The 25,165-nt window shown below is 32.3% G+C and overlaps 2 protein-coding genes across 6 annotated transcripts; one reads left to right on the top strand and one right to left on the bottom strand.

Moving 5' to 3' along the window:
* The first annotated feature begins 1,138 nt into the window (after positions 1 to 1,138).
* LOC106051482 (transmembrane protein 116-like) lies at positions 1,139 to 19,549 on the top strand. Of its 2 annotated transcripts, XM_056026710.1 has the most exons (15): positions 1,139 to 1,383; positions 2,501 to 2,544; positions 2,814 to 2,877; positions 2,996 to 3,148; positions 3,261 to 3,365; positions 3,805 to 3,854; positions 6,792 to 6,926; positions 7,203 to 7,242; positions 8,794 to 8,880; positions 9,489 to 9,540; positions 12,651 to 12,743; positions 13,739 to 13,812; positions 14,370 to 14,491; positions 14,977 to 15,000; positions 17,295 to 19,549. In XM_056026710.1, exons 1-15 carry the CDS (start codon positions 1,273 to 1,275, stop codon positions 17,368 to 17,370), a joined length of 1,230 nt encoding a protein of 409 aa, XP_055882685.1. In that variant the 5' UTR covers positions 1,139 to 1,272; the 3' UTR covers positions 17,371 to 19,549. The 2 variants fall into 2 exon arrangements, with proteins under 2 accessions (XP_055882685.1, XP_055882686.1); XM_056026711.1 differs by lacking the exon at positions 14,977 to 15,000.
* An 8-nt stretch (positions 19,550 to 19,557) lies between these two features.
* On the bottom strand, positions 19,558 to 24,231 carry LOC106065380 (lipid droplet-associated hydrolase-like). 4 transcript variants are annotated; one of them, XM_056026712.1, is made up of 5 exons: positions 24,123 to 24,228; positions 22,673 to 22,912; positions 22,031 to 22,188; positions 20,610 to 20,750; positions 19,558 to 20,408 (listed from the first exon to the last, which is right to left on the bottom strand). In XM_056026712.1, the coding sequence occupies exons 2-5, from the start codon at positions 22,810 to 22,812 to the stop codon at positions 19,684 to 19,686; spliced, it is 1,164 nt and encodes a 387-aa protein (XP_055882687.1). In that variant the 5' UTR covers positions 22,813 to 22,912; positions 24,123 to 24,228; the 3' UTR covers positions 19,558 to 19,683. The 4 variants fall into 4 exon arrangements, with proteins under 4 accessions (XP_055882687.1, XP_055882688.1, XP_055882689.1 ...); XM_056026713.1 differs by having other exon boundaries at positions 22,673 to 22,779; positions 24,123 to 24,224; XM_056026714.1 differs by having other exon boundaries at positions 22,673 to 22,796; positions 24,123 to 24,218.
* Positions 24,232 to 25,165: the final 934 nt, after the last annotated feature.

Raw genomic sequence — 25,165 nt, 5'->3', positions numbered from 1 at the left:
TTGGGTTTCGGGCATGGAGACGAAAGGCTCAGGAGAGATCTTGTAATTTTATACATGTATATTATATGGTAATTCTTATATTTATTACTAAATATATAGTTAGCGTTTTTTCCGCTCCTGAAATCGAATATTTTCTCCTGGAAAACTCTTGGAAATCCTAATCCTAATGGTGGGGGAACCCAGTGAAAATGAATTCTGATCTTCTTTTAAACACCTATACACATATTGATATCATTAATTAGTAACAAGAGGTTAACCAGCCAGTTACAAAAAAAGGAGGACGGCAAAACAGAGGTCCCCCCCCCCGTATAAACCGTATAGGCCTAAGCGCTGTTTCAAATGATGCGTCATTTCACCCTCACTGGCATAGAGGAAAGTAACTGCCAGCATATGACTGTTGGAGAGAGAGGTGTGAGTCAAACATTTTAGACGGAAAGAAAATGCGGGAAAATATGCCGGTCACAACTGGGCGTAGACATGTGAAACATGTAGGCTACTGCACTCATCCTTAATCTTCGAAATCGAAGACATTGGGTTAAGGTTAAAAATAGGCCTATTATTTTAATATTTCAGTTTACAAACAATAACATTAGATAAGACAAAAAGAAAAACAGATTAACTCAGTAACTACATTATTTTTAATGGCTTTTTAAGCTTATAATAGGGGTTTCGCTGAATAGGTTTTCAGTTAAAAAGGTCATTTTGAGCGAACATTCCATAATATTTTTTTTTCAACGGAATTAATAGCCTTAGCTATTCTAGCTAACTATTTCCTCATCAATTTAGAAGCATAATAGGCGATTTTTTTTCGGCCGATGTCCATTGGTGCTTTAAAATCGCCTTAAGTTCGAACCTATTCTCGTTTATCCGGAAACGTTTTGAGAATGAAATTTCCATACATGTCAACTTTGACCTTCAGCTATGCTTTATTTTATGAGGGAAAACGAAAGTGACTATGTGGGAAATGTAGAAAAATGAAGTCTTTGTAATACCATTTTATTAGTTCTGCAGTTACTTTTGAAATAAATAAGAATGGATAAAAATTACGGGGAGGTGTTCGCTTTATATGCCATTTCGCTGATGGGCCTTTCCTATACATTGTTTTCACAAAATACGAAATTAACATCTCTAGAGTCTAGATCTAGATCACACTAATCACAGGGAAGGAAAACATGATTAAATGTAATCGAGATCTAGATCTAGGTCTAGATAAGGTTTGATTTAAACGTTCCGAGCAATTTGGGTGTTTAGTAGTTACAGTGTAGTTAAAAAATGAATTGTTCTAATAATATTAGTATGATAGATCTAATTAGCAATTCCACTCAGACTACTCAGAGTCAGAGTCCGGGCACTCATCATCACGAACTTCTCTCAGAGAATCAGGTAATCACCGTAAATGGCGTAAATCAGTAATGCTTGCAGTCATTCTGTTGAGTTCTATTTGAGATTTTTTCGAGACTTCCTCTTCCATTTCCAACACTATCTTTGTGAAAGTGAAACATGTTTGTTTTTTTCTGCCTGTCAGTTATGAAGTTTTAACACAGAAATAAACTTGATGTGAATTCCTAATAGCCTAATCTATTGAAATAAAAACAAGCTTAACCTTCGCACTAACTTTGGGCAGTTTGGCGTGTTTGAAAATACTGTCGCAACGTTTTCCATGATTAGTAATACTTTTAAAATTGTAAAATATTATGTAATGTGAGTATATTAAACACGCAATGAAAAGTAAATAAATACAAATAATAATATCTGCTTTTTAAAAAAATTAAAGCACAAATTTATTTTACACTAAATAAATATGATAGGTTTCTAACAATTAAATAAACATCATGGATATTAGTTCTATACATTTTGATAACCATTTTATAACATTAGCTAAATCAAATTTACCTAATAAAACTAAAGTAAAGTTCCCCTTTCAGACCATGTGGTCTATAGGGCAGATGATGAAAAGGTAATGAGGCCTATGGTTTTACGAGGGTGTTATGTGGCCAGCACAACGACCAACCGCCTTTACTTTTCTCCAATTAATGTCAGATACCCATTAGAGCTGGGTGAACTCAAAGACGCTCAAAGATCCCGAAATAGGAAATCCCAGTCTTTACCAGGATTCGAACCCGGGACTCCGGTTCAGAAGCCCAGCGCTTAACCGCTCAAACACCGCGCTTCACATTTTACCTAGAACTATGACAAAAAAAATTATGGTTGGGGGTCGCTTCCTGTTGAAAAATTGTATTAGGGGTCGCGGAGCTAAAAAGGTTGAGAACCGCTGATCTTGTGACACTAGAGTCACTAGTGATCACTAGTCACTAGTAAATGTAGAATTTAGAATAATATTAATAAATCTACTCTTCCAAAATCTAGATTGTCTCTTGAGTCTCAATAATAGTCAATGCTATACTATACCACTATTATCACTATACTATTTTGATATTAATTTTGTCTGTATATTTTAGTGAACCTAACTAATGATTTAATGTTGTTCATTGTCTTCCAGATGCAAACTATTGCAGTTTTGAGTCTTCTAACATCAGGATTAAGGTAATTATTTGGTAAAAAAAAAAAGGTGAATTACAATTAATCCATTTCAAATTTCATATTTTAATTTTAAACAATTCTGATAGAAGCATTAGGTAGACATTATATAGAATATAGATCTTGTATGCTAATAATAAAACATAGTAAAAGAACTTCATAAAAAATTTCCTATTATAGGATGAGTAGAAGATGAGATATTAAGTCAATTTTTAAAAACAAAGTATGATTTTGATACCGTATTATTATAAAAATATTCCTTTTTTTCTTAACAGCTTTATTGGGTCTGGATCAGTTTTTCTCTGTGCTGTGTACCTTAAAAGAGTATGTTATCCAGAGGTAAGCTGTAATTGGAAGATTTAATTATTTGTTCTAGCTGGTCTTTGTGCTGTTGACATAGTTTAGAAATTTTTCAGAAAAATACTTTTAAAATTTCGTAACTAATTTTCATTTTCAGGTTTTCCCAACATTCCATCTTGCTCTTGCGGACATGTTATCTTCGCTGTTTTTGATCATCTCCTCGTCTATATTTCTAACCAGTCCAGTAAAATCAACCATGAACTATCCAGGAACACCAGGTCCTTGTGCGTACCTAATGGCTATAGTAACAGTAAGCTGGGATTCTATCATAATGTTTTCATTAAATTTTATTTAACTAAAATGTATATAAGTCTGCTTGTAAATGTGCATGCTGTTTTTTCCTTTTTTTTTTTAATCTAAAGAGTGCCTATACACTAGCATTTTTCCTGACAATAACATATGCACTGGAAGCTTATTTTCGGTTTCGTAAAAGATTAGTGGACACAATGAACATGGATCTAATGACGGTACGTTGGATTTTTTCTTTCTTACATTTCACTGTTTATTTGACATGTTCTCAAAATATGGGCTCACTCATCTCCCATTTAAAACCAAAATGTTTTAAAAATATTTGTTAAAAAAAAAACTCAAAATTTCTTTAAATTTAGAGAACTGTTAAAAATTTTTTGGAGATGTAGCACAATTTAAAAAAAGTGATTTGTTTGCTTTTTTATGCAACACAGATTATCTTGGTTGCATAAATGTAAATTCCATAATTAATCTTTAATGAAATTTGACAAATGATGGAATTCTTTTAATGTTTTTTTTTTCACAAAATTGATTTTCGATAAAACAAAAACAAAATTTTAACTTTCTCAAACCTTTTATTTGATAGGTAACCATGGCAACTTATTTAGTGTAGTTTTGGTTTTGTTTCCAACCACTTACATTAATCTCTATATTTAGGTACAAGTAGTGAGCAACAGATGGATGTATTTGGTCTACATAGTTGCTTGGTAAGTTTTGAGATGTGCTAGATTTGTTTAGCTTAGCTTCTGGTTTTATTTCTCCTGCTGGTTGATGGGAATTTTAACGCATGTGCATTTCTTCCATGAGAAAATTAGAACTGACATTATTAGATGATCAGTTGGCTAGTTGTTTGATTAGGTGAGGAGTTTTCCTACCATTGAGCTCTCCAATAAATAATGTGCTCTGCGCAGACTCTATGACATCATCACATTCTAAACCAAAGCCTACAGTAGGTAAGATCAAGGAACTCTTTTTTAGACTGTACAATCTATGAGGCAGATGATGGCTGACAGTTAATGAGGGTATCATGTGGCCAGCACAACGACAGACCAACCATTACTTCCCCAACATATGCCAGGTATCTATTAGATTTGTGTGGATTTAAGGGTGTCTTTGAAATCCCAGGATTTAAACTTGGGACCTCTCAGTTCAGAAGCCAAGCACTTTACCACTCACCCCCCCTAGCCCCCCCCCCCCCCCCCCCCGCCTTCAATAGCCAGGTAAAATAACAAACATTTTAATGAATGTTCCATTACTCAATATACAAGTAACATGGAATTCTATTCATGATGTTTTGGAGGAAAAGGAAATCATGTCTCAAGTTTCTTATGCTTGTCCTGACAAATTTCTTTGGAAAGCCACTTGTTTTTTAACCTTTATGGACAATGACGTAAACATCTTTTTTGAAGTAACGTCTGTATTATATAAGATAAGATGACATTTTTATTATATTCAAGGCTAGTGAAAAGCAGTTTACTTCAAGATGGGAATTTTTGTAAATAGCCCAGAATAAAACATATAGTACCAAACAACCTTTTCTATTTTGGAATCAAACACATCATAAAATTCTACCAAGCTGAACATGTAAAAAATGTATATATATATATATGTATGTATATGTGTATATATATATATATATATATGTATGTATATGTGTATATATATATATATATATATATATATGTATGTATATGTGTATATATGTATATATGTATGTATATGTGTATATATATATATATATGTATGTATATGTGTATATATATATATATGTATGTATATGTATATATGTATGTATATGTGTATATATATATATGTATGTATATGTATATATGTATGGTGCCCGCGGGTCTTAATTTGCATATCACTTTCGATATAGTCACTGAGAGTGGTTTGTAAACAATTAAACGAAATAATAATTTTTATAAGTAAAGTAAATGCGGAATTCGTGAACGTAAAAATAGTATGAATGGAGCTATCAAAATAGCTAATCAACTTAATTTCATTTTTCAAATAAAAACATTTGCTTGTAGGCCTACATATATTTGATTAAAATTTTAAATGAATAGACTTTATTTTGTATGTTCATGTGTTAAAGTATAAAGTAGATCTTGAGTTAGACACAGATCTAGATCTAGACTAATCTTGGATAGAGTTCATTCTGCGCGTGCGTGAAGGCTTCGCTTTGCACATGCGTGACCTTTTTTTTATTAGATTACATGATTCATGAATGCAGCTTTAGAAAACAAATGAATGAAAAATGCTTTAGAAAAACAAATTTGAATGTTAATTTGATTAAAATATGAAATGAATGGACTATAATTAGTATGTTCATGTGTTAAAGTATAAAACTATCTTTGCAAAGAGAAGTTCTATCATCTTAGAGTTGAATTAGAGTTTTTGACCTAGGAATAGAGAGATGTGTAACCTTTCGGGTAATGTCTAATAAAAGAATGTACGTCAGAAATTCTAAATTCGCAGATATAAGGAATGAATTTATGTAAAAATGCTTTTGAAACACAAATTTGAAGCTTAATTTATTAAATAATAAAATCAATAGACTATATTTTGTAATTTTCATGTGTCAAAGTAAATAACTATCTGTGCAATGTGTAGTTCTTAAAATTAGATCTAGATCTAAATCCTTTCGATCTTTTCTCATATCAACATGGTAAACATGGCCTAGATTTATAAGATACTATACTTTCATAGAGTCTCTCAACTTTTTTTTTTTTTGAGGGTCTTAAGTTTATTTTAGGGCTACAATACATACACTACAGTCCCAGTTAGTACCCAAGGAACATTTATGCCAAGTTTTATCAAGATTGGTCAAACTGTTTTGATTTCTATTCGGCACATACATACATACATACATATGCCTTACATTGTAATTTATAGTTTAGAAATGTATACATATATATATATATTGGCAAGCAGACAAATAAGTAAAGCTTCCTTTTACATCTAGTGGTACAATATTTTTTTAATGCGAGAAATGTGACAGTTGAACTTTGGGTAGGAAAGTTCAGGACTGGTAAACACAATCTGAGAGATTTATTTTTAAGAATCTGGATTGTCTTGTGCTGTGTTTACTTTGTCCTTTATTGCTGCTCTGCGGAGTTGCTGACTTGGAGGGTCCATGGGTTGTGCCTTGGACAGGACTGTCTATGGTTTCATTTGCTTCGTTGCAGTGCAGTGTGCAAACGGTGTTATTTTCTATGTTAACATAGTTTAATTGAATTTTTCTTTTTTTTTTTTTGCCTTTAAGCTCTGTCCTGTTACTCAGTTAGATTGGCTTTGTGAATTGATTGGATTTGAGAAACTTTCACTCTGGTTCTATTGCTAGTAAATCTTTAGTAGATTCTCTGGAGAACTGGTCTAATTTCTGTTTCCAGTTTTCATATGTGTATCACTTTAATGGTATGCATCATTATCTGAAAACTATTAAATAACTTTTCTAAGAGTTTCCATTGATTTGGAAATCAATGAAAGAAACTTGATTTTCATTCAATAAATGAGGATTGAGCATTTTTAAGCTATTTAGAAACATTTAAGAAAAGTCATTCAAAATTCAATCAATGATAAGATAAGATAAGATGACTATGTGGACCTCAGTTGCCTATAACATATGTTGATCAATATTTCAGGCTGCTTCCTGTGATATTTGGTGGCATATTGATGTATGTAACACATTCACTGCGAGACTGTGATGATGATGTGCCACCTAACTCTAAACTTTATTATCACTACAACCGGACCAATCTGTCTGCACAGTGTTCATCGTAAGCTATTTATTTGTTTCCTTTATTTACATGTATATTATAGAAAAAAAAAAATTACAGATAAGTGTCACGAACATGTAATTATTATTTAATTTAATTGAACAAAATTGTACAATCTAATTTACTCTTTAGTCATGGTAGAAATAAAATGTGTGTTCTTATAAATTTGAAATGTCCTTCAAGCACTTACATTTTTTCTTTAACTTTTAGATTAATTTTTTTTTTTGCATACTTATTCCGAAACTCTTTTGAATGAAACCCATAATTTTTTTCTAGATGTTTTCCTGTCTTCTGGTTTAATGAGGATCATTGCTGGGTATGTTTTTTTTGTTTTTTTAAATAATTTATCCTATTGATCGTAGAATGTTTGCTTGTTAGATTATTCTTAACTCTTTCTCTCCTAACTGACGATACCAATGTTGATTCCACCAGAATGTGGTAAATAGTTACGGAGAGAAAGAGTTAAGATATTAATGGGTTGAAATCTTTAAGAACATGCTAAATGTTAATGGTGAAAGAGGAATTAAAAACTTAATGACAATAATACTAAGTGTTTTTATAATTGCTAGAGATGAACAAATGAAGAAAGAAATATTACAATGTCTGGTATCTTCTTTGAAAAAATAAAAACCTTAAATATTAATGACAGAAGTAAAAAAAAAAACTAATAAAAGTATGCAACTGGACATTCTCTAACTTTCACCTAAAGCAAATCACTTTCAAGTAAAATAAAGAAAATTGTCTAACAAACTAGTTTATGACCAATAGCCATGTATGCACTGACATAAAACCTAATAAATACTTAGGAAAAAAAAGTCCTGAGGAACTTTGGAATTGTGCATAATGAAACTGACATAACTAGGAACTTATACGACCTACATTGAGACTCAAGTAGTCACCATGAAAGAATAGAGAAGCTAAAGTAGTCAAGCAGGAAAATAAAAGATGTAGGAATTCAATACTGACCAAAATTAAGGTGTCACGACAAATAAACTACCATTCATTATATATGGCTTAGTGGCATAAGCTGCATGGCTACTTAACCAAGGGGCCTCAAGTTCCAATCCTAATGTAGCCTAGGAATTTTAAATTTGGAACAGAATTGTAATTGAGTGCACACATTCTCCCATGTACCCCCCCATCCTGACATGTCCACAAAAGGTATTGAACCAGAGCTCACAGAGTACCCAGAGCTCACAGATCTCACTAAAATAACATGGAGACAAGTAATAAAAAAATAAGTTAAGGCATGGAAACTAAAGGTTTAGGAGAGATCTTTATGGAAAAATTAATAATTATAGCTTTTATATATAGCTACTTTCATGCTTGTAGCATACTCAGAGCGCTATGGTCCAATCTCGTTTGTGGACCAGTGGGGGAGGGTATCTGGGAGAAGGTTTTCTGTGCTGCCTTTAGGCGCTCAGTAAACACAACTTGAAGCTTGAGCCCCCTTCATAGGTAGCCAAGTTCAAGTGTAGTTAACCTCTCGACTACGCTTCCCACAAACTTGTGATGAACTAAAAGTTTAGGAGAGATCTTAATGAAAAAAATGTGTTGATATAGACCATGGACTTCAGTGACCCTGGTGTGGATGTAAATATTTTGGTTTTTGGCATTTAAAAAATTTGTCTGCAAATTATACCTTGTACTCTTTGATACAGTATTATAGCGCTTATGGGAAAATGTGTCCACTCAAATACAATTCCATTTCAAATTTAAAATTCCTAGTCTACATTAGGATTAGAACTTGAGACCCCTTGGTGTGGATGTAAATATTTTGGTTGTTAGTATTTTTAAAATTTGTCTGCAAATTATACCTTGTACTCTTAGATACAGTATTATAGTGTACTTTTTCTATTCCTAACAGAAACAGGTTGATGAAGGCCATCTCATGCATGTTGTTATCAGACTGATATTTTTGATACCACTTTTGATGGTCATGGTACTTAACATGGTGAGGAACTACTTAGTTTTTTTTTAATTGTTTTTTTTTTTATTTATTTTAGCAAGAAGTGAAAGTCATTGTAACTGCTAACTGGAAGTGAAATAACACCTGAGTCTAAATTTAAACTCTTTAATGGCAAGGATGAAAGTCTGTCATGTAACCTTTGCTTTTTTTTTATTGTGAGCTGCAAGTGAAAATGTAATGAGAGATTTAGTTTTAAGTAGTTTTTACTTTTCTTTTTATAGTAAATTATCTGCAAAAAATTTATATACAAACTCAACATTGCAATTAGTTCAACTTTATTAGTTTGAATGTCTGACAAAAATTTGTTTCTTTGAGTGTCTGTTATATTTTTATGCCCATTTTAATTTTATGACAGTCATTGGGGTCAGTAATGTTTGTTGGTCATTTTGCTGCACATATGATGCCCTTTTTGACCTTGAAAACTGGTGCACATTCCATGGATCGCTGCTAGATGTAAAAGGAAGCTTTATTTATTTGTCTGCATGCCAATATATGTGTATATATACATATGTTTTTAAAATTTATTTTTGAAAACTTTCTAAATATATATATATTTTTTAATTTTCTGTAATGATTTTATCTTTTAATGCCAGATTTTGTATGTGTTGGTAGCCAAAGTTTTTAAGCAGGTGGCAATGAGGCGAGGTGAGTTTCCTGCATGCTTCAAATAATGTCTCACAACTTTTTTAAAATCATTTTTCTCAGCTGTTCTGTGTCTGTATTGTTGATGTTGATGGTAACGTTTTCTGAGAGCTCTAGTTATGCTGAATTTAGTCTATTATCTTATATAGACTTGCCTTTAGACAAATTATATCTCGAAAGATAATTGATGTGCCCAGATGAGTCACTGGTTTTGGATTTACAACAGTAAATGCTAAAATATCTCATTTTGTTAATTTTTTTTTTTGCCTTTAGAGGATTATTACTAAGGTAAACTTGTGAGAGAATTATCACATCAGAATACTTTATACCTATCAGTCAAAAAGTTATTACCCTAGAGAGTAACAAAAATCTTGAAAAAGTAAGCACAAGATTTGTTGCAGATATTTTGGCTTCTGTTTTTAAAAACAGTTTTCCCTTAGAGTTTTTTTTTTTTTTTTTTGTATGGAGGTTACAACTGTTTCATTTATAGTCCATGTTTATTGATTTATCAAGATTAATTCATTATTCAGGGTTCGTAGCCACCTTGAAAACCTGGAAAACACCTTGAATTTCATATTAAATTCAAGGCCTTGAAAAAGCGTTGAATTTCGTAAAAAACTGTGAAAAAAACTTGAATTTTAAAACTGGACCTTGAGTTCTTTCCCTCCCGATACCTGGTGTTTATTTTCGTTTTTTTCCCGGTTACATTGAGCTGACCAGGGACGACGCGTCTACACTGCCTTTCACCCACTTGTGAAGGGCGACCTCGTGATTGAAAACGACCTTGGCTCAAGCAAGCATTTCTTTTAGCACTATTTTCCTTTCACTGTTACCACTGAAGACGCGCTAGATCTAGTCTGTAGTGACTATTGTCTATAGCTAGAGCAATTAGCAGCCTAATGTGAAGGCTACACCCTCCGGGCCCTCCCTCGCCGAAAATCTTCTTCTTCTTGTAACAGTAAGAGTGACTTCGCGTGGAAAGTCCGTATATCATCTTATCTTTGTGTCTTTCTGAGTATTTTATAAGATTTTGTATTTGGAGATTATGATTCAGTGTTTAAGTATAATTGCTACCGGTACTTTACTTTTGAGTCTTCTCACGATCCATCCTTCTCATCTAGCTAGAAATAGTATATAGATTTAGATCTAGTGAAGATGATTCGCACTTAACCTGAAAACTCCATGAATTTTAGTTAATTTAAGGATCTAGATACAGGTACATCCTAGATTGCTCTAGAAATATTCTAGATTTACGCTAAATCACTAGAATCTAGTGATGATAATTCTCTCACAGCCGTTAAAAGTCCACGAAGTTTAGTGACATTGAGTTAGAATCTATACAGTCTAGATCTACGATAGATTCAGTGAAGATAATTCGCACACAGCCGTGAAAAGTCCGCCAATTTAGTGACTTAATAGATCTAGACTGTAGACGCAGTGACAGCCGTGAAAAGTCAGGGAAGTTAGTGACTTAAATCTAGACTCTAGATTTACGGTAGATTCAATGAAAATAATTCGCACACAGCCATGAAAAGTCCGCCAAGTTAGTGACTTAGATCTAGACTCTAGATTTAGCCTACGGTAGATTCAATGAAAATAATTCACACACAGCAGTGAAAAGTCCGCGAAGTTAGTGACTTAGATCTAGACTCTAGATTTACGGTAGATTCAATGAAAATAATTCACTCACAGCCGTGAAAAGTCCGCGAAGTTAGTGACTTAGATCTAGACTCTAGATTTACGGTAGATTCAATGAAAATAATTCACACACAGCCGTGAAAAGTCAGCGAAGTTAGTGACTTAGATCTAGACTCTAGATTTATGGTAGATTCAATGAAAATAATTCGCACACAGCCGTGAAAAGTCTGCGAATTTTAGGGACTAGATTTACGGTGATTCAGTGAAGATAATTCAAAAAAAGTCAGCGAATTTAGTGTCTTAGACTTAGATCTAGACTTAATTTACGCTTATCCAATAGAATAGAGTGAAGATAATTCTCTCACAGCCGTGAAAAGTCCGTGAATTTAGTGACTTAAATTAGAGTCTAGATCTACTGTAGATGTAACGAAAATATTTCGCACACAGCTGTAGAAAAGCCTGTAGAATTATTTTGGTTGTAATTTACTTAAAACTGACAGAAAGCAAGTCAACTGCTATAGTAAGAATGAAATTTTTTTTTTTACAAATCTATGTCAATTTAAGAAAATTTCCAACTTCAGATTGCGACAGTTTTAGCTGTATTACATCTCGTATTTAAAAAAAGTTATTCTTTTGTAGTGCAAGCTTGTGTGTGTTTTCTAATGTATTAAAAAGTTGCATTTAAATGCTTAGGAAACACTAGAGATGAATTTTTTTTTCTTTGATTTCAACTTATCAGCATACATTTTAATGAGTTTTTTTTTATTTAATATTTATATATATATGTATATATAGGCTATATATTGTTCTTTTTACATATTTATGTCATATGTATGTAAATATATATACATATATATTGCTTGCTATGGTGCGATGCATACCTTGAAAATCTAAAACTCTACCTTGAAAACCTGGAAAATACCTGGAAAATCATTCATGAAATTGGCTATGAACCCTGATTATTACTACAATTTGTCATAGTCATTGTCTTAACACTAGACAAATCTGTTTATAGACTAGACTTAGTGACAAAAAGAAAGTTTTTTTGTTTTTTCCTGGCTATATTAAACTCATTCTGGTGAAATGGACTTTATTATGAACATAAAATAATGTGAAGACATTTTAATGCTTAATGTTAAATTTGGAAACTGCTGTCTCTTTTTAATTAAAGATCAACTCTATTACGTTGAGTCTCTTTCTATTTAAAGATCAACTCTATTACATTGAGTCTCTTTCTAATTAAAGATCAACTCTATTACATTGAGTCTCTTTCTAATTAAAGATCAACTCTATTACATTGAGTCTCTTTCTAATTAAAGATTAACTATTACGTTGAGTCTCTTTCTAATTAACAATCAACTCTATTATGTTGAGTCTCTTTCTAATTAAGAATAAACTCTATTACATTGAGTCTCTTTCTAATTAAGAATGAACTCTATTACAGGATTACTAATTAAGAATGAACTCTATTACAGGGTTGCTTAGTTATCACCAGAGAAAAGAGGAACAACTCCTTAAGAAAAAAGCTTTCCTCTACCAGGGAGTATTCTATCTTTGTTGGCTTCCATGTACGTTCAATATAATTGTAAAATGTTTTTATTCAATATTTCTGAACATTTTTTTTTCTTTGTACACAAGTAAGTAAAATTGAAAATAACTACAGGTAATTCTATTCTATAGTTCATCCATTGTGGTTTGATGATGACCACTTTATCAACCAGGGGTCTGAGGGCTATGCACTGGGGTTTTGTGCCTCCTCATGTGGCTGGTGAGACCTATGTGAGCCCAGAATGTTCACATGCACACTGGGGAGGTTATTCTAGCTGGAACTAGTGTCATTGGCCTTGCTTTTTTTCTCTGGCGCTTTTCTTCTGCCAGTGCTGTTCTTCTGTCCTCTGCAATTTGTGCACCAGTTTTCTCAGTGCGACACCATGATGCACTATCATATGCTTCTGTCTCCCAGGTGGCTGGGTGGCTTTCAGGGTGTCCCTGAAGCGTTTTCTTTGTCCATCTTGTCAGCACTTTCCTTCCCTTAATTGGCCATGCAGGAGTCGTTTAGGTAATACATTAGGGTTTTTAGCTAACTTAAGAAAACAAAACTGATAACAGAACTGTAATAAAATTGTACTAATCATACTTTGAACAAGACATTGAGTTGTAATACATAAAAATTAAGTGAATTCAATCATGTCAGTACCGGGTATTCCAAATGTGTTTTGACATAAAGATTTTCAAAAGTTCATTTTTTATTAATTCTGCATGTCAATAGCATTAGCATTTTGCTTTTTTTTTTCTTGCTACTGTCCAGAAGGGAGACCACCAAAAGCTAAAAGTGATATTTTTGAGTCAGTTGTTTGGTGGACAAGAAATGTCTAGAAATCATGAAAGGAAAATTCTAGACTTAACAGGAATTATAGCTGCCTGGTCAGCACTTGCCTGCAGCCATCCCCAGTCATTTTAGGGATAACATGTGCAAGTATTTACTGCACTTTTTACAGTGATTTTTTTTTCTTTATTCTTATTTTTTACAAGTATCAGTAAAAATTGTATTCCTTGTTTTCAGCTGTGATTCTTGGGATAGTTTCTTTATTCACATCTTATTCTATGGCGAAATTTTTCTGGCTGCTGGTCATACAGGTAACATATTGATTTAAACTTGTAGGAAATAATGTTTCTATGTTAAAGTTGACTAGAATTAGCCTTAGGCTAAAGTTTTAAGGTATATGAAAGAATCAGTTGGCTAATGCTCTGAGTTTGCATGCACAGAGTTGATCTGGTCATCTTAAAGCAGCTAAAACTGTGGCACAGTATTTTTGTTATATAATGTTTGTGTAATGTTTATTTGCCATTTGGCCTTCACTGGAAAGCAGCTGGCGGTATATGGCTTTAGAAAGGGACAGCTGGAGAGTTCTCGTAAAGGTCGCTGGATACACATTTGAGGCTCATTGAAAAGCCCTTGCCAAGGACAGGCCTAGAAAATGAAAAGAAAACTTAAATAGCTCCCAAGGGACAATAGCTTTGTCTGCATTAGGTGTGGCAAAATATGCGGGTCACAATTGGGCTTGGGTAGTTAAACGAAATACTGCACTCATCCTTAATCTTTGGAATCAAAGACATTGCCATTATTATTATTATGTTTCTTAAATGGAGGCAATTGTTGTAAGTAAATTGTTTAAATGAAATATATATTGCAGGCTATCTTTGGACCATTGCAAGGAATCTTGAACAGTATTGTGTATGGCTGGAAAAGGGACAGCTTCAGACGAGCTTTGAATGAGAGAACATCTTTACTGAGTACTAACAGAACTACAGCCATGTCAGTAACATTATAAGATTATTTCATCAATTCTATATATTACTCTATGCCCCTGTTTCTTTTGTATTTTTTTTTGTTCTTTTCTAGTCAAGACAGACATTTTGCTTTGGTTGGAGTGTATAATTAAAACCTAAATGTATCCTGTGGGCTTTAGTCCTTCATTGTATCTCATATTTGTCATTATTTAACCCTTGCTTATATTTCAGAGTTAAAAAAATATATACAATTATGTTTTCTCAAGCTGATTTTGAGTTTTGGAATTCTATAGAAAAAAAAATAATTTTACTGTAGAAAATGTATATGCCTTAGAATGGATTTTTGCAGAATGTTATAAAACTTAAACCATTCTTCAATTTAATTTAAATGATTTTTTAAAATTTAATATAGAGTGTATCATTTAATTGAAAACCTTTTTTTTTATATAACGTAATGACTGAACAATGTGATACTTAAATATGTGTTTTAAATATATGTTTTATAACAAGACTCTACAGCTACAATGGTTTAAGGTAAAAAAATATTTCTATTTTTTTAAACGTAAGATGCGAATCTTTTAATTTTTGGAATTTGTTTTTTAAACTTATCATTTTAATGTAAAACCAATTATTTTTTATCAGACAAACCTGAATGTTCAGTAATATTAAAGATTTTGTTTGCCTCTTTTTACCTTTTACTTATTCACCCATTTTTTCTTTTGAAAAAATTCTCTTGTTTATGTAACAATAAAAATTAACTAAAAAATTATAGGGAAAAAAAAGTAGGATTCTTACTTAAAATTCTTCATTTAGCAATGTAGACAATACGACACATTGAACTTTACAACCACACTGCGTTAACCTGCTATCTAAATGTGAGTTCTTTTGGGTTTGCTATGATAAATTTGCAACATATTGAAAAATCATTTTAAAACAAAATCCTTATTTTACATTTTTTATAAATAACAAAATGTTGAGATGGATTGCTTGCAGAGATGAAATGCATGCATTATAGCATTACCATAAACTTTTTAAAACATTAAAAAAAAATTTTTGAGTTTATTGTTTTCAGTTTTTTTAAGCTGAATTTTTTTTAAATTTTTCAGTTGACCTTGTACATTAAAATTATTTTAATTTCTTTTTTAATTCTAAATCTGATTTAGTAGTTTTTTCTACAATATTCCGGTGAGATGTTTACCAAACATGTATAGCATGAATCTCATGGTATCTCTTGATGTTAATTTGTTCTAATTTAAATGTTGAGTTCCTTGTTCAGTTTTCTAATTGGAAAAGTTCTTGTATATTAAAAAAAAAGTTAAAATGCTTGTTTATCATTAGGATAGGGATATCCTAACTTTGGTGTCTAAATGGAAGATAAGATGCTTTTAAAACAAGTTATAGATTGACTTTCTATCAAATAAATATCTACAAGTACCTTTTGTAAAAACACATGAATAAATTCTGGTTAATACTGAAAGGAAATTTTGAAAAATTCCCAAGAATGGAAATTTGGAAGATAAGGTAGTTTCTTTATCTCTCAATAGATTAAAGATAAATATTGAGTCTTCACTGTCTGCAGTGTATTGCCTCTTTTTTAGTGGCTAGAGGCTATTTTTGTAAAGAAAAAAAATTTTTCTTTTTTTTTAAGTAAATAAAATTGAATAGAATGTTAGAGAATGCTAGCTTAAATTTGACCTTGGTTGTTTTTACATCCACAAAAGTCTGTTGATATTTCTTTGTAAAAAATATTTTGAGTGCCATATTTGTGAACAATTTTTCTGTTTATGAATCTGACAGCATCCTAAAATGACAACATCCTAAAGGATCAACACAAAACTGACATGACCTATTTAGTGTTCTCTCTTTATAAACAGGGTTCCCGCGGCCTCCTGATTTTTCAGGAGCTTCTGGAAATCTCCTGAAATTGCAAAATATATGAAAAAGTCCTGGAAATCTCCTGAAATTATTAAAAATCTCCTGAAAAGTCATAAGAATCTCCTGAAAAATAGACAAAATTGTCTTTTTCTGTGTCATTCAATATGAAAATCGCCGATCCTACGAGCGATTAAGAAAAAAAAAACGGCATTGTCGGCTTTCATTTAATAAAAATGTAATAATATGGCGAATTCAAGCCTAAAACGGAAGTTCTAATACTTTGTTTACTTTAATAGTCACTGGCATATATAAACATAGATCTAAGTACTGGTATTCTAAGTCTATCTCGATCTCAAAAGTGATTTTTTTAAAAACAACATTGTATTTAGTCCTGAGGTATTTGAAGATCCTCTTAACCGATTGTGTAGCCATTGACTTAAATTTTTTTTTTCACAGTTTGCTTTGTAAATATGTTATTAAAAAACAACTTACTAGTTTTATATTTGAATTTTGCTTATAGTATCGAAATTTTAAAGGATTGATACTTGCAAATATTGTTGACAATAGAAATTTAATTAAATTCATCTGAATACAACTTTTTAAAGGAACTAAATTAGCCCATTAAAATTGTACATACTGTCTTATCATTTAATTGTCGTACACTTTTATTTGTACTTGATGTGTTCTGTTTTATGGTACACAGTCTTTTCATGACATACTAGCGGTGTAGAGTTTGTTTTATAGTTTTTGCAGTCATTAGAGCTTGGTTTCACTTTTTTTACCTTTCCACAACACCCAGACTCCTAAGCTCCCCATTACTTTGAAATTCATATTTCATGTGTAAATACTTTTGATATAAAGAAAACTGTTTTATAGTTTTGTAATTTTAGTTGTTTTTTTTTACAAACCACAAAGAATTTTGTTAATTTATACTCCCAACTTGTTTTCATCAGTTCTGCTCAGAATGAGAGACATGATCTTCTGAATCATAGATCATCAGTCATAAAGGAAGTTCAAAAAAGATCCTGATGATGTTCTAATGACGCTAATAGCAAATTTTACTTTGCTCCATTGTCATTTCTTTTATCTTCGCCTTTTTCTGACAAAGAAGTGAGCTATTAGGAAAATGTTTTTAAAATGTCATTTTGAAATTATTTTTTTTTAAATTTTCAGTATATTTAGAAATGGATATTTCATGTTTTTATGAGATCTGATGGTGTATAGTTTGAATGTTGATATGTCTCAAGGCACACAAACAGTAGTGCTAGAGCACTTATGGAACTGGTGAATTGTATTACAATCATTATTGTACTCATATTTTATTGTGTCATAATGTTTAAAATGTGTGGGAGTGCTTGTTTCAAGGTTCTGAATGTTATTAAACATGGCTAAAATTTGTTTCTGGCCATCGGTAGCTCCTATAATGAAAACTGTTCAACTCTACTTTGAACTCATTTAAAATTATAGTGCTACAATATATTTATAACTAACTGTGCATTATATTTGTGACTACTTCATACAATAAGGAAGTTTGGTACTGACATAAATGAGATGTTTCTCTTACCATCTAATTTATAGTTGACATTTAATGTAAATAAGACAATGTTTTGTTTTCAAAACTAAAAATAGGTTTATACTTATTAGAGAAGTCATTATTTTGGATGTAGACAATCCTGTTAAAGACTAGGATTTTTATTTTCAAGATCTTTAGGGAGCTACCTGATGTAAGTTGGGGAAAAGGTGGTTGGTCATATTGCTGGCTACATGACATTAGCCATGGGCCACATAAACAAATGACCTTTACATCATATGCTCTATAGATCACTAGGTCTGAAAGGGTAACTTTACTAGAAAAGTCATATTATTTTAAATGTTGTGAGAAACTATAAGAGATCTTCCATCGTGGGAAAAGTCTGTCTCAAGTTTGATGGGAATGATACTGTTGATAGCTAGTGGTCAACACTATTCAAATTTTGAAATTAACTTATAGACCAGTAGAAATTTTGTATTTGTATATCAGTGAATACTTGGTTCCTGAGCTATTTGCTGTACCATAAAATTAAAAAAGCAAACAAAAATAGATTCTGGTACTTTGCCATGTTCTTAGTATTCATTGCCTATTACACTTTAATCTTTTAAATTACAAACATTCATTTCTAACTGAAGTTAATTTACTGAATTGAAATTGGTCTTCTTAGAAGATTGATTCAAATGCCCCTGTGCTGAAGCTGCTTGTGTAAAATTAGGAAGCTATTTACATATTATTTATTTATTACTATTTATTAATGGATTAGTTATAGTTCCCAAGTCTCAGGCAGTTTTTTTTTTTAACTTCTAATAACTACTGAAAATTGTGTTCATTAAATCTACAAACCACTTTTTTTTTTTTTTGTTGAGGATTGTATTCATGTATTGTCTCCAACACAGCTTGCTTAAGTTAGGACACACAAGTGTCAGTTTGAAATTTGTCAGTTCGTAGCTTTTGTGTTTTGTTTATTTGGCCATTTAACTTTAAAAAAAGAGTGTACTTGTTCAGAAATGATAAATAATTTTTGTTTATGTCAATTGCATGCAACTCAAACATTTTGTTTTGTATGAGGCTTGCTAGTGACTTCATTAAGTTAAAAGGAGTGTTCTCCAATGTTTGACCTCTTAGAAAAGATAAATTTTAATGGATGATGTATGAATGTAAAGCTGCTTTTTTTTTAATCTGGTTGTCCAGTCTTTGAAAGTCTGGAATGGTCAACTATTACAAGTTATTAGAGCCAGACATTTTATTATCATACTTAATATATTAAAGTAAGTAGCTTTAGTGTCATTTGTCATGTTTTCACTATTATGTTGCTACAGATTTCTCTCTTTCTGTTGTTGCTACCCTATGCCTTTCAATTTGTCAGAACTTTGTTGAAGCAAGTGTTTGATTTACTTGTTCATTTATAAAGGTTGTTTCTTACTAACCATTGGATGACTGAATAAATAGTTCAGAATTATGAAATATCAAAGATTAGGAAAATGTGATGATATTGGTATTTAATACAATATTTTGATTACAGCTTAGAATTTTAACTTTACCCAAGTAGTTGGTATTTATCCATAAATTCTGTTTATTATTATTTATATCATGACACCATCACCAAGATAAGTGAGAAGACAACTCTGTTTTAATGTTCTGTAAGACAATAAAAGTATTTTTTTTATTTGTAAACAATCAGCTTTTTTTTTTTTTTTCTACACATACTGGTACATAGAAAGTATAAAACTGTTTTAAAATGAAATATAAATACAATACAATCAATAAATAGTGGAACATTTGTTAAGAATAATTGACTTCCTGTAGGTGCCTCATGTCTCAAACACCCAGCCTTCATCATCATCATTTTGTGAAAGCAGAATTGTGCGGTGATGGGACTGGGCCCACAGCCACACTATTTTAGCCATTTCACGTCCTTCCTGAGTGTCCAGCACAAAAGCATGCTTTAAATTCAAGGTGCAGAGCCTTGCGTCTAAATGCGGGAACCGTTTCATCAGGTCATAGTAATACTGCGGTGGGGCCCAGTGGTCATTAGCGCCATAGTAGAAACTGAGCTTGTCTGCATGCTTTTTGATGAGTTCAGCCTGTAATAACGTTACTTTGTCCATTTCCAGTTTAGCCAGGTATGTTGTGTAGTTAACTGTCCATGGGCTAATGGTGGCAAGAATGGCTTTAAGAGTGCATGATGGGCAATCTAAGTCTTTGTACCACCATTTAAAAATGTGAACATGCAGATACTTTGGCAAAAGTGAAATGATGAATGCAGTAAAAATGACGAGCCAGCGCATATATCTTAAAACAGGTGTCATTTTAATTCCATTTGGCGATGAGGACATGCGTTCAATAGTTGGAAAGAGCATGAAACATCTTAGTATCTGGTCAGATGGCAGACTATCCAATATATTTAATATCATGTAACTGCCGATGGAATGGCCGATCAGAATAAGTTTCACCTCACGAGGAACATGATTCTGAATAAACTCAACTTTGTGTGAGATTTGGGCTTCAAGTCCATACACTTGTTCTGAAGTAGAACCTATATAGTACATGAGAAACAAGGAAAAAATCATCATAATTTATAGCTGATTATTATAACATTACCATTGTTAATGATTTGTGCTGGTAGTAAACTGAATGCAAATTATTATTATTAAAATTAAATAGTTTATTAAAGAAATATTCCTAATATTTACATATAATCACATAAAAACCAATTATACAACTAGTTTAAACTCACAGATGTCTTGTAAAGAGAGTCTTTCTCCAGGGGGCTGAACATGTCCTGCATGACCTAGAACCCAGACTGGTATTTGAAAGTCACAGTGACTGTAAAGTTCCTGCATGAAGTCTTCATAATAGTATGGCACCCCAGGGTTACCTAAACAAACATTTTAAGACATGGGATATTAGCATTTGTTTAGCCAGAAACAAAGGGAATGATAGACACGACTAAAGGCTTGGAAAACAGAAAAACACTTTCATTATCTCCCCTAATAAGACTACATGTATGAGTTAAAAGGAATGGTTGTGTAGCTTCAGTCCAAATTAAGTTCAAAATTATCCAATCCTGTTACGCCAGAGTTTTGCTTAGTCAATTATATTCTTTCTTGAAAAAAAACAATCTCAAAATTGGAATAGCAAAAGTGTAAATAAAGTCAGTACGGTATTCTTCTTTTTGCCAGCATTTTTTTTTTGCTGCTGGGCTGTAAGTTCTTTTTCAGTCTGTGCCAAGAAAACATAGTAAGCTGTTTTTTGTTTTCATCTGTTCTGCCATACAGAGTATTGGTTATGTTGGGCTGTGGTAATTAACGTAGGGCATCAAAGAGGGTATTATTCATTTTCATAAGTGTGGGCACAGTGTTTCTTCAGTGGCGTGGGTGTGTTTATATTTAGGCAAACATTTGAAGATCTGTGTCCTGTTCCGAGATGAAAGATTGTTGATTGCTCTTTTTGGGGGAAGAAATTGATATGTAGAGCTTGTTTGGCTCTGTCATTTTTTGTAAATAACTCTCCCTTTATTTCTGATGCCCATTGGTTGAGCCATTCAACTTCTTTTGTTAGCCCTATAAAGTATCCCTTTCAGACCTTGCAGATCTATTGGGCAGAAGATGTAAAGATCAGCTGTTTCTATGGCTGACAGTTGACATAAATTAAGTATAAAAAAAGTAAAGTTCCCCTTTTAGACCATGTGATCTATAGGGCAGATGATGTTAAGATCTGTTTCTTTGGCCAACGGTTAACGACCAGGGTGTCATGCGACCAGAACAATGACCAACTGCTTTTACTTTCCCCAAACTAAAGTCATGTACCCTTTAGAGTTGGGTGGTCTCAGGGACACCCTAAAAATCCTGAAATTCAAAGTCCCAAGATTTAAATCCAGGACCCCAGGTTCAGAAGCCAAGTGCTTAGCCACTCAACCACCACACCTTCAAGAGACATTTAAGACAGTTGTAATGTCTTCTAGTGGGCCCAGTGTTCATGCAAAAGACTTCAACAGACTAATAGTATGCCAAAAAGAAATTACCCTCTATCTGAAAATTGTATATAATATTAAGAAAAATAGAGATAGAAGATAAAAATGACTAATAGAACTAGAGTCTAGAAATATAGTATTAAATAAATGTGTGTGTGTATTACTGAATTACCGTTAAGGGCTACCTGGTATAATTAGCATTAAAACTTTTTGGTTTCCTGGAGAAGGTGAATCTTTGAAGTGTCCAAGTTTTAAGACAGAAGTCTTCACTTTGCCAACATGAACGAATTCTTCTTGAATAGAGTCATCTGGGATTCGTCTTTGTGAAGAGGAAGTGGACATTCTAAAGATAAAAGCCAAAACTAAATAAATTTAAATTAGCCAAACAATAATTAATGAAATGTACAGCACTTGCAGTTTCTGTTGTTTTGAGCAAAGCTACAAGACCAACCAAAGCTTTTCAAAAGCTAGATCAAAGTCAAGATAGATAAAAATAATAATATTGTTATATTATATAAAGTCAGGGAAGCGTGGTCTAGAGGCTAAGTGCGCTTGAACTTAGCTTGTCTTGGCTACCTAGAAGGGGGCTTGAGGTTCGACACCGACTCGGGCAGAGTTGCATTTACTGAGCGCCTAAAGGCAGCACGGAAAACCAACTCCTAGATACCCCCTCCCCCCACCGGTCCACAAATGAGATTGGACCAAAGCGCTCTGAGCATGCTATAAGCATGAAAGTAGCGCTATATAAAAGCTATAATAATAATAATAATAATAGTAATAATAAAGTGTAAGCATATTTATTTTCAAGCAAAATTATGTTTGCCTACCTTGAATGCAAAGTGCAATCAGTGAAAAAAGAACTGAGTTTGTTAACTACACACAATTTCCAATTTGCTAGAGATTTAAATGTATTCACCCTCACATTCACAGAAGGCTGGATTATTGTTAGAACTATTTTAAATAGCATTCACATTGCATGTTTAGACACTTACGGCTAAAAACAATTGACTCAATGGTCAATATTGAGGAGGTTTTCAGAAACAAATTATTATGATTACCAAACGTTCCTTCAAAAAGAAGATTGTCATGTTTTGTGCATGTTCATGTTTTAATCACAATATTATTCTTATTTAAATTTATTGTTGTATCTAAAAAAAAAAACTCATTAAAATAATGATTCAAAGTCTGCCCATTTTAGTAAATTGCTTTAGTTCATCCCAACATATTTGCTTAAAACTTGCATCAATGCAAGCATACAGAATTTCATTTTTCTGTTTCAAAATTCTCTGAAATTTTAAAATTGTTATAGTCATTGTTTATGTAATGCTCTATTGCACAAACAAAGAAATATTAATGAAAAAATACATAAAAAAATTGGCACTAAGTCTTTGTGTTAAGTGATATTCTATTTAAAAAAACTAAGCTTCTACACTTTTGTTTCAGGAGTAAGGACATAACAATTTACTCTATTGCAAATAAATCTGCAAGCAAAAATTTGACTTTACCAGACTTTTATTTTGACTGAGAGAGTTTATATATATGTTTTGGACATTCATTCAAAAATGAAGATTACTACATCCTAACCCAAACCTCCTGCAGGTCAGCGGGGGATGGCAGCGGTCAGGATAAGAATTCAGGACAATATCATGTTGACAGACCAAAATACCTTCACAAGCTTGACAGTGAGTTTTGTCAATATTGAAGACATTAATGAACTGAGACTATCACTAACATATAATTATACCAAGGTTATTGGGCACTACCAGTAATATATATAAACACCATGACATCAGAAAAGAAATTTAACATGTTTCAGATGTAATTATATTTTGCCAAGCCCAAGCTAAAGCTGCCTTGTGCCTTTAGGGTGTGGATATATTATTATATAATTATATTGATATATCATATATTAGCTATTATTAGTATATTATATTTATATATTATCATATATTTATTATTATTATAATTATTCTAGATTCTAGATTTCTCCTTTCTAGACTAAAGTCTTGATAGATAACTACATAAGATCTAAATCTAGTATCACACTGAGTGACTATCATGTAGATCTATAAGATAATCAGATCTGAGCATCACACACCACAGTATGATGAGTATGACTAGTTACCACTAGTATGAGTATGAATATGAACAGTATCAAATAATCAATCTATCATTGACTATCACTATCATGAGTATCAATATTATTCAATAAAATCAATATCATCATTTATTTTATTATCAAGACATTTCAAGTCAAGTTAATTTATTTACTATTACCCTTTATTTTTATTCAATCTATGAGTATAATATTATTCATTTAGATCTAAAATCTTAACACATAGAGTCTAGATCTAGCTAGATCTACTCTATTATACTCTATACGCAAAGAAACAATAATGGGGAGTGTCGTTATCTAAAATCGAAAGTTGACAAAATATTAAAGGACGATTACTCTCGTCTTTAATTTTGTTTTCTTTTTTATCATTCACATTTTAAAATTCACCTTTTAATTAATACTTTATTATAATTGTCGGCTTTCTTCTTTAACAAATTAAAACAACAAAAAACAACGTGTGTTTTTGAAACTATAAGTGATCTATATTAATATGCCTCTAGGCTATATCTATAATAGTAAATATGTAGGCCCTAAGACTGCATTTCATCTAATTATCATCTAAATTACAGCAGTTCCCCAGTAATGAATATAAGCTTTTCAATTAAGAAGAAAATGCTTTCAATGGCATTCGTCTGAAACAGACCCTGTCAACCAGACCTAATCCTGGCCTTCAGATATTGGGTTATCGCTGACAGGTGAAAGGGGCAAAGTCGAGCAACTGTCACCTAACACAGTAGGCCTATAATTTTCAGGCAGGAGGGGCTCATTTGCCTTGGCTGGCTACCTACCATAAGTAGGCCTATAGAAGGAAAACCTTTGCTGCCTTGCTGTTATACCAAAACAAGGGAAAGACTTCAGGAGTCAAACCCGAGGAAAATTCGATCAGGAGCCGGCGACCTTAAGGCAGATTGCATCACATAGTGCTACACCCCGGCAGAGCCTGCGATGCCGCGCTGATTTCAAACTGAATCGGCACCTGCCGTTCCTTTAAATTTGGATTCACCAGCTGTGTGGAGAAAGGAGGCCTTATAGAGATAGACTAGAATCTAGATCTAGATGTTGTCAACTAGTCCCGAGGCGAACATACACGCTGCTCTGAGGATCTAAAAATATTGTCAGGGCCGCAGAGAAAGAACAGATAACGTTGGCATATAGTTAAGCTGACCAGTTTGTCTCTCAATACAATAATGCGGACGGATTCTTT

The sequence above is a fragment of the Biomphalaria glabrata genome, chromosome 4, assembly GCF_947242115.1.
Source record: "Biomphalaria glabrata chromosome 4, xgBioGlab47.1, whole genome shotgun sequence".
NCBI classification, from domain to species: Eukaryota; Metazoa; Mollusca; class Gastropoda; family Planorbidae; genus Biomphalaria; species Biomphalaria glabrata.
This window is presented reverse-complemented; position numbering and strand designations above follow the sequence as displayed.